The sequence below is a fragment of the Ranitomeya variabilis genome, chromosome 4 (assembly GCF_051348905.1).
Source record: "Ranitomeya variabilis isolate aRanVar5 chromosome 4, aRanVar5.hap1, whole genome shotgun sequence".
Taxonomy (NCBI): Eukaryota; Metazoa; Chordata; class Amphibia; order Anura; family Dendrobatidae; genus Ranitomeya; species Ranitomeya variabilis.
In genome coordinates this window covers 251,986,200-251,995,808 of record NC_135235.1, presented here as the reverse complement: position 1 = coordinate 251,995,808, position 9,609 = coordinate 251,986,200, and the positions used below count along the sequence as shown (strand labels likewise).

General features: G+C 47.9%; 1 protein-coding gene and 1 long non-coding RNA gene across 2 annotated transcripts in view; one reads left to right on the top strand and one right to left on the bottom strand.

Moving 5' to 3' along the window:
- Positions 1 to 243: 243 nt before the first annotated feature.
- LOC143768779 (uncharacterized) overlaps positions 244 to 9,609 on the top strand; it is a 9,779-nt gene continuing 413 nt past the window's right edge. Inside the window, exons 1-2 of the long non-coding RNA XR_013214022.1 lie at positions 244 to 373; positions 8,689 to 8,900. This is a non-coding gene — a long non-coding RNA (uncharacterized LOC143768779). The remainder of the gene's footprint in view (positions 374 to 8,688; positions 8,901 to 9,609) is intronic.
- Positions 3,152 to 9,609, bottom strand: part of BSX (brain specific homeobox) — a 7,533-nt gene continuing 1,075 nt past the window's right edge. The window contains exons 2-3 of the mRNA XM_077257421.1: positions 6,733 to 6,923; positions 3,152 to 5,710 (exon numbers count right to left, since the gene is read on the bottom strand). Of these exons, the coding sequence (XP_077113536.1) occupies positions 5,468 to 5,710; positions 6,733 to 6,923 (434 nt within the window). The 3' untranslated portion in view covers positions 3,152 to 5,467. The remainder of the gene's footprint in view (positions 5,711 to 6,732; positions 6,924 to 9,609) is intronic.

Here is a 9,609-nt window from a genome sequence, read left to right as displayed (position 1 = left end):
ATTTCGCAGTAATTGTATATACTGTTTTTCTTATTCTGCTTTCTCTCTAGTCTCTTATAGTTGTATGTTATTTCATGTAATTTAAGTTGTAAATATGTATGTATATATATATATATAGTCCTGAGCATTATATAACGAGTAGCTATATTTTATGAGATCAGCTCTGTATGTGATGCAGTAATTGTGACGTCAGCATTCTGTCTTCTGCAGTGTTATTTTATGACGTCAGCTTTGCGTTTTGCAGTGATTTTCTTCTTTCCTCACCTAGTTGTGTCTTTCCCTGTAGTTGCAGATTATTACATATTATTGCTCTTTCCATGTTTCCAGCCTTGTCAGCCATGTGGCTATTTTCGGTGTACTTTGCCTTTATCAGGTGAGGACTATTCGCTGAGATTTCCTCTGTGATATTCTGCAGTTTTTCTGCTTCATTATTATTGTTATCTCCTGTCTGGATTCATCCTATAACTGAGATTGTGATTTAACCATTAAACATAGAAATGACATTGTGAGAAGCCGAGAAATGCTGGGATATAAATCCTGCGGGAATAATGAGGCTGAGACATCAGGGATTGTACAGACAGAATACACGATCGATGAATATCGCAGATTAATGCTCTCACAATCATCAATTCAAAATAGATTTATTTCAATAAAAGGCTCCATAAATCCTCTGTGTCCGGACAGAAACAATGAACATTCGGGGAGAAGTGATACAATGTAACATTATCCGGGATTCTACCGGGGAGGGGGGATCTGAAGCCCCCAACACATAATAATCCTGTTACTACAATAACCGAGTCACTCGGATCAGTCCCTGGGAAAGAAGAGAAAATTAATTACAGCAGAAAACCATTATCTGTGAGGTGAGGGGGCTGCAGCTTGTAAGGAAGGAACCCCCCCCCCCCCCCAATAATCCCCTGCACGGAGCACAAGAGCTTACAAGTGTCTCCATGGGTGGGGGCTATATACATCATCACCATCAATCAGACATGTGACAATTCCACCTGAATCATTATATTAAAGGGAATTGTACGAGAAAAGGATCAAAATCCGTTTCTTCTAAATTCATCTTAAATGTCAAATGCTGAAAGTAATGCAAATAATAATTAGTAATAACAATAGGAATAAAATAATGATAAAAATGTGATTAGAAATAAGCGTGAAGTGAGAATTATTATTAATAATAATAATTTTATATGTAGTATTACGATTTCGTTTTTTACATTTTTTATATATGAATCTTTATATAGGAATCTGTTATAAATTAATTCCAGAACAACTTTCTGGTCCAATAAGGGGGTCTCCCGTGCTGCACTGCCGAATTGTGGGGGTCTTCTTGACTGTAATGTTTTTACGAAAAAAATCCAATCTGAAAATAAATAAATAAAATATAAAAATCGAATAATATAAAAAGACGCAAAGAAAACAAATAAAGTTCTACAAATACAACGTGAACTAGAAACAAGTCTGGAAAGAAAAAAGTCAGCGTGAATATGAACAGGGCAGAAGCCACGACTGTGCGACAATAAAGATCCGAGGAGATAAAGAAGGAGGCTGGAGGGGGCAAGAGAAGGACAAGAGGGGAGGCTGGAGGGGGCAAGAGAAGGACAAGAGGGGAGGCTGGAGGGGGCAAGAGAAGGACAAGAGGGGAGGCTGGGGCGGGCAAGAGAAGGACAAGAGGGGAGGCTGGAGGGGGGAAGAGAAGGACAAGAGAGGAGGCTGGGGGCAAGAGAAGGACAAGAGAGGAGGCTGGAGGGGGCAAGAGAGGAGGATGGAGGGGGCAAGAGAAGGACAAGAGGGGAGGCTGGAGGGGGCAAAAGAAGGACAAGAGGGGAGGCTGGAAGGGGCAAGAGAAGGACAAGAGGGGAAGCTGGAGGGGGCAAGAGAAGGACAAAAGGGGAGGCTGGAGGGGGCAAGAGAAGAGGCTGGAGGGGGCAAGAGAAGAACTAGAGGGGAGGCTGGAGGGGGCAAGAGAAGGACAAGAGGGGAGCTGGAGAGGGCAAGAGAAGGACAAGAGGGGAGGCTGGAGGGGGCAAGAGAAGGACAGGAGGGGAGGCTGGAGGGGGGCAAGAGAAGGACAAGAGAGGAGGCTGGGGGCAAGAGAAGGACAAGAGGGGAGGCTGGAGGGGGGCAAGAGAAGGACAGGAGAGGAGGCTGGAGAAGGCAAGAGAGGAGGCTGGAGGGGGCAAGAGAAGGACAAGAGGGGAGGCTGGAGGGGGTAAGAGAAGGACAAGAGAGGAGGCTGGAGGGGGCAAGAGAGGAGGATGGAGGGGGCAAGAGAAGGACAAGAGGGGAGGCTGGAGGGGGCAAGAGAAGGACAAGAGGGGAGGCTGGAGGGGGCAAAAGAAGGACAAGACGGGAGGCTGGAGGGGGCAAGAGAAGGACAAGAGAAGAGGCTGGAGGGGGCAAGAGAAGGACTAGAGGGGAGACTGGAGGGGGCAAGAGAAGGACAAGAGGGGATCTGGAGGGGGCAAGAGAAGGACAAGAGGGGAGGCTGGAGGGGGTAAGAGAAGGACAGGAGGGGAGGCTGGAGGAGGCAAGAGAAGGACAAGAGGGGAGGCTGGAGGGGGCAAGAGAAGGACAAGAGAGGAGGCTGGGGGCAAGAGAATGACAAGAGAGGAGGCTGGAGGGGGCAAGAGAAGGACAGGAGAGGAGGCTGGAGAAGGGAAGAGAGGAGGCTGGAGGGGGCAAGAGAAGGACAAGAGGGGAGGCTGGAGGGTGCAAGAGAAGGACAAGAGAGGAGGCTGGAGGGGGCCAGAGAGGAGGATGGAGGGGGCAAGAGAAGGACAAGAGAGGAGGCTGGGGGCAAGAGAAGGACAAGAGGGGAGGCTGGAGGGGCAAGAGAAGGACAAGAAGGGAGGCTGGAGGGGGCAAGAGAAGGACAAGAGGGGAGGCTGGAGGGGGCAAGAGAAGGACAAGAGGGGAGGCTGGAGGGGGCAAGAGAAGGACTAGAGGGGAGGCTGGAGGGGGCAAGAGACGGACTAGAGGGGAGGCTGGAGGGGGCAAGAGAAGGACAAGAGGGGAGGCTGGAGGGGGCAAGAGAAGGACAAGAGAAGAGGCTGGAGGGGGCAAGAGAAGGACTAGAGGGGAGGCTGGAAGGGGCAAGAGAAGGACAAGAGGGGGGCTGGAGGGGGCAAGAGAAGGACAAGAGGGGAGGCTGGAGGGGGCAAGAGAAGGACAGGAGGGGAGGCTGGAGGAGGCAAGAGAAGGACAAGAGGGGAGGCTGGAGGGGGCAAGAGAAGGACAAGAGAGGAGGCTGGAGGGGGCAAAAGAAGGACAAGAGAGGAGGCTGGAGGGTCAAGAGAAAGACAAGAGGGGAGGCTGGAGGGGGCAAGAGAAGGACAAGAGGGGGCAAGAGAAGGACAAGAGAGGTGGCTGGAGGGGGCAAGAGAAGGACAAGAGAGGAGGCTCGAGGAGGCAAAAGATGGACAAGAAAGGAGGCTGGAGGGGGCAAGAGAAGGACAAGAGGGTAGGCTGGAGAGGGCAAGAGAAGGGCAAGAGAGGAGGCTGGAGGGGGCAAAAGAAGGACAAGAGGAGAGGCTGGGGGGAGCAAGAGAAGGACAAGAGGGGAGGCTTGAGGGGGCAAGAGAAGGACAAGAGGAGGCTGGAAGGGGCAAGAGAAGGACAAGAGGGGAGGCTGGAGGGGGCAAGAGAAGGACGAGAGAAGGCTGGTGGGCGAGAGGAGGCTGGAGGGGGCAAGAGAAGGACAAGAGGGGAGGCTGGAAGGGGCAAGAGAAGGACAAGAGGGAAGGCTGGGGGGGCAAGGGAAGGATGAGGGGAGGCTGGAGGGGCTAGAGGAGGCTGGATGGGGCAAGAGAAGGACAAGAGGGAAGGCTGGAGGGGGCAAGAGGGGAGGCTGGAGGGGGCAAGAGAAGGACAAGAGAGGAGGCTAGATGGGGCAAGAGAAGGACAAGAGAGGAGGCAAGTGGGGAGCAATATTGATGATGGGGGATAGGAAAAGAAGAGCAGAAAATGGGAGAAGGGGATAGTATAAGAGCGGCAGGAGGGAAACTGGGGCACTGGACTAGGCAAAGAAAGGGGCAGGAGCAAGAAGGAAGCTGAGGTAGTGGAGGGTGCAAATAAAAGGCAGAAGAGAAGCTAGGGTAGTGGAGGAGGCGCAGAAAAGGACATGAGCAGGAGGGAAACTGGACACTGGAGGGGGCACAGAAAAGGATAGGGGCAGGAGGGAAACTGGGACAGTGGAGGGAGCACAGAAAGGGGCAGGAGAGAAGTTGAGGTAGTGGAGGGGGCACAGAAAGGGACAAGAACAGGGGGGAAACTAGCACTGGAGAGGGCACAGAAAAGGAAAGGAGCAGGAGGGAATCTGGGGTAGTGGAGGAGGCACAGAAAGGGACAGGAATCGGAGGGGAACTGGCACTGGAGGGGGCACAGAAAGGGACTGGAGCAGGAGGGAATCTGGGGTAGTGGAGGAGGCACAGAAAGGGACCGGAGTAGGAGGGGAACTGGAACTGTGGAAAGGGGTACACAAAGTGACATTAGCAGGAAGGGAACTGGGCACTGGAGGGAGCACAAAAAGTGTCAGGAGCAGGAAGAAAACTGGGGGGACACAGAAAGTGACAGCAGGAGGAAGAAAAATGAGGCAGGGGAGGGGGCACAGAAAGTGACAGGTCAGGAGGGAAGCTTCAGTACTGGAGGGCACATTGGGGGGTACAGAGAAGGAGATGGGTGCATGAAGGAAGTTGGGCAATTTAGGGCGCACAGAAAGGGACAGGAGCAAGATGCAAGCTGGGTACTATAGGTTTCACATAAGGGAGGCAGGAAAGGATGGGTGGGGGAGCAAAAGTTAGACTGGAGGTGTCTTGAAGGTTATTATTTATTCTCTCTTTTACATTTCCATTACTTTAGAGCATTTTGATAGATTATTAATTGATTATTACTGGATTGTTATGACTCCTGCTGACCCCGGGGCTGATAATATTTCCTTGGATGTAAAGTCCAGAATAAAGAGGATCAGTCTATGATATACAGAGAACCAGACCAGTATATCCAGGAGACCAGTCCACCATGTATAATGACTGGTTAGGAATACAATAATGACCAGTCCAATAGATTTTGTGCATAGAGGAACAATTCAGCTTAAATCAACGATCGGGGTGAAGACTTTTCCAGCATCTGTTAGGTATCAATGAGAAGTGCAGGGCATGATGGTTGTAGTCATCCAGTGCATCATTTGTGGGATAAAAAAAGAACTGTCCAAGTGATCGTATGATGGGTAATAGTTTCCAGCCAATAACCCTGTAGTTAGATTCGGAGTCGCCATACTGAATTGTGTTGGGCGTGATGCTCAAATCAAATTGTGGGGTCCCAAGGGATGACTGATCAGTTAGAAGGCAGAGGCTCCCTGCCTGGCTCCCCATTCTCTCTATGTCAGTTCATAGAGATAGTAGGAAGATGTCTATGGGGGTCCCCTGGTGGTGGTTGAGAATGTGTCCAGCATAACTGGGGGTTATAATAGGTGTGGGGGGCACAAGTCATCCTCAATAATGTCCACCTCATCATCCGCCTCCTCTCTCAGATAAAGGTTCTGGTGGCTGTCCTTGTCTGGCCCAGAATCCCCCCTATTGTCCCCCAGTTCTGTGTCACTGGAGCCAGGGTCCATGTGGCCATCACTTGAGGGGGTCTTGTCATCCTGACTCTTTCTCAGCTGCTTTTTATGTTTCATCCTCCGATTCTGGAACCAGGTTTTTACCTGCAAGGAAAGAAATAAAAGGGTGAATATGAGTCACAAGTTTGCAAGTGAGTTGGAAGAAAGAAAAATGGGAAAGGTCAAAAATCTGAGGGACTTTGACAAGAGTCATATTGTGATGAACAACTAGGTGGGGTGTTCCCAGGATACAGCAGATCTGTGAGGCGTTCTTGGTATATTCTGGGTCTTGGGGGGCATTCCTGCTATATGATTGATCTTGTGGGGTGTTCCTTGAAGGAATGGCTATATGGCTATACTACAAACACAAAGGTGTCAGGTCTCACAGAGCAGCATGGGGTGCCAGTAGCTTCAATCTGGCCAAAGTGTCCATCCTGACCCCTGTCCTCCACCATGAGAGCCTCTTGATCATCAGAAATGGACCATGGAGTAATAGAAGAAGGCGGCCTGGTCTGGTTTGGGAAAGCCACAAGCCAGTGGGACAGTTTATTGGTACAATGTTCCGCAGGATGATGGAGTAATTGTCTATTGATGGGACACAGTGGAGGAGTTCCCTTTTAGGGCCCATGCACATATGTCCTACCCTTGTAATGACATGCTGGCTGGAGACTGATTACACAAGTCCCGAGTAGTAAGTAGGTGTGAGTAGCGTTCACACTGGGCGTCTTTTGGAGTTTTGTTTCTACAAACACTACTGCTCAGGATGCAGCCGATCTGTGAGCAGGCTCGGACTGGTCCACAGGGTAACAGGGGAATCCCCCGGTGGGCCCCTGTGCAGATCTTGGCCCCCAACCCCATGTATAGGAAGTACTTAGCATAATTCACTTGATTCACTCTGTACAGAAAAAAACAGCGTCTCATCATTCATTAACCACGCTACCCAGTTTATTATTATATAGAGCTATAGGTAAATTTGTGAACAAATGTAGTATAATATTTGCATGCAGGTGAAAAGTGGGCCCCCCAAAGTCATTGTTATTGGTGAGCCCTTGTCACCCCAGTCCGACGCTGTCTGTGAGAGTGCCCTCATTATCTGGACCAGCCTGGGGGGCAGCCTCTGCAGTTACCTGGGTCTCGGACAGGCTGAGGGCCGTGGCCAGCTCCACTCTCTCTGGCGTGGACAGGTAGCGCTGCAGCTCAAACCGTTTCTCTAGTCCGGAGAGCTGAGAGTCCGAGAAGACGGTACGGGCTTTCCTTCTTCTGCAATGCTTCCCGGGGAGCTCTGTGTGGTGGGGGAACAGTGCCGGCATGGGCAAACCTGGAGGCAAGAGCAACAAGTGAGCAGGATGGCGCCAGCCAGGGAGAAAAGTGAAGAATCAGAAAACAATACAATATATGGACATAGAATCCAGGAGACCAGGGTTATAATTATAAGGGGTGCAATTGTGAAAGCTGCATCTGGTCCCTGAGATGTCCCCAAATCCTCTCTGCCACAAGCAACGCTACCAAAACTGACAAATGGCCCTGGAGCTTCAATGCACACTGTTAGCATGGTCTATGGACCTAGAAAATCATGTACACTGGACACTATGATCTATGGACCTATGACATCATAGTCTATTGACAGAGGACATCATGGTCCATGGAGCCAGGAAATAATGAACAAGGGACAGTATGGTCTATGAGCCCATTACATCATGGCCTATTGACAGAGGACATCATGGTCCATGGTCATAGGACATCATGGTCCATGGACCTAGAAAATCATGAACAAGGGACACTATGGTCTATGGGCCCATTACATCATGGTCTATGGTCACAGGACATCATGCTCTATGGCCCCAGACCATAATAGTCTATGTGGACATATGGCATTGTAGTCTATAGACCCAGTGGTCTATGGGCAAAGAACATCCTAGTCTGTTAATCCAAAATATCATGGTTATGGACATAATACATCATTATCTATGGGCACAGGACGTCATAGTCTGTTAATCCAAAATATCATGGTCTATGGACCCAGTGGCTCACTGTGTTATCTGTGGTGTTACACCGGACTGCAGGTGGCATCTACTACATTATCTGTACTCAGAGAGTAATCACTGTTATCTGTGGTGTTACATAGAACTGCAGGTGACACCTACTACAATATCTGTACTCAGAGAGTTATCACTGTGTTATCTGTGGTGTTACATAGGACTGCAGGTGACATCTACTACATTATCTGTACTCAGAGAGTTATCACTGTGTTATATGTGGTGTTACATAGGACTGCTGGTGACATCTACTACATTATCTGTACTCAGAGAGTTATCACTGTGTTATCTGTAGTATATTTGTGAGTAAAATGTAAATTGTCCTTTTATTCTATAAACTTCTGACAACATGTCTCCGAAGTTCCAAGCAATAAATTTTGTATTTATTTTGTCAAAATGAGAAATTGTCAAAATAACAAAAGACCCCAGTGCTTCCAGACCTCAAATAATGCAAAAAAACCCCACAAAATTCATAGTCATTTAGAAACAACAATACTAATGTTTAACTCAGGAAGAGTTCAGAAATCAATATTTTGTGGAATAACCATGATTGCTAATCCCAGCTTTCCTGCGTCTTGGCAGCTTTCCACCAGTCTCTCACTCTGCTCCTGGGTGACCTTATGCCGCTCCTGGTACAATAATGTCAGCAGTTCTTCTTTGTTTGATGGCTTGTGATTATCCATCTTATTCCTGATTACATTCCAAAGGTTTTCAGTGGGGTTCAGGTCTGGAGATTGGGCAGCCATGACAGGGATGTGATGTGGGTGGGGGTCTCTTATTTTTTGCCAGAGCTGTAAATGTTTCCTATATTGTAGTGATGAGGAGATTGTGATCATGTCGCTAATTTTTCGTTTTCATTTCCCTGTGTCTTATAGAATGTGATTATTATTATTATTAATATTATTAGTGTTTATGTAGTTATTTTTGTTTTGATTTCTATATTATATTGTTATTATTATCATCATTAATATTATTGTTATCGGTAATTATATATCACAGTGATATTTCCAGTTTTTTTTTCTTCTGATTCTTTTTTCTGCTGCACAGACACGACAATTACTCGGTGTCCAGTGATGATTTTGTGTCGATCAGGACGGATTTTTGCTTCTGTCCTGGGGAATTTCGGGTTTTCCTCCCTGTGCAGCAATAAAGGCTGCGGCACCTGCAGTCACAGGTGGAGGAAAGTGCCGCTATGGGGTCATTACAAGCCCCTCACTCCCTGCACCGTCACATCTCCCTTTACATAGGACTGCAGGAATGTGAGTGATTATTATTATTTATTTATTTGTATCTGTATGTGGCAGGGGTACGCATGTGAAGTTCATCCATAATGATCCAGCATATTTTCTTAATAAAAAAAACTTTTACTTCTTAAAATCCTCTTAAAACATTATGATTAAGACCCAGACAGTGGAAACGCGTCCGCTTTATTCTCCTGTGGCCCCAGCTGTAACATTCTGTCTTTATCTCCAACAATGTTTTTAAGAGGATTTTAATAAAGTAAAAGTTTTCTATTATCAAGAAGATGCTCTGGATCATTATGGGTTAACTGTCCGTGGGCTTCAGCGCGATTCCTGCACCTGCTGTGGACAAGTCACTTATATTTTATTGTATCTCGGGTTGGATTCGCGGTGTTCTGGGGTCTTCTCAGGGTCTCCATACTGAATGTCCTTCCTTCATATAAAATCAGGAGATATTCTGTAATTAACCCATAAAGTCCTGTAAATCCCCCCGATCCCATCTGTGCAGGTAAATATTCACTTTCTGCAGCAGCTCGGAGCGACCCCCGGTTATAGACCCCGATGTAGCGAGCCCAAGTTGTTACATTTATAGCGCAATCAGATAACGCAGGGGACTTTCTAGCAGTCCCATGTAAAACGATAACACAGTGAAAAACTATTTATAAGACTGCGGAGCAAGGAGGGAACTGAGTGCAAATGTCGGATGAATTGGCTTCTATTCCGATGT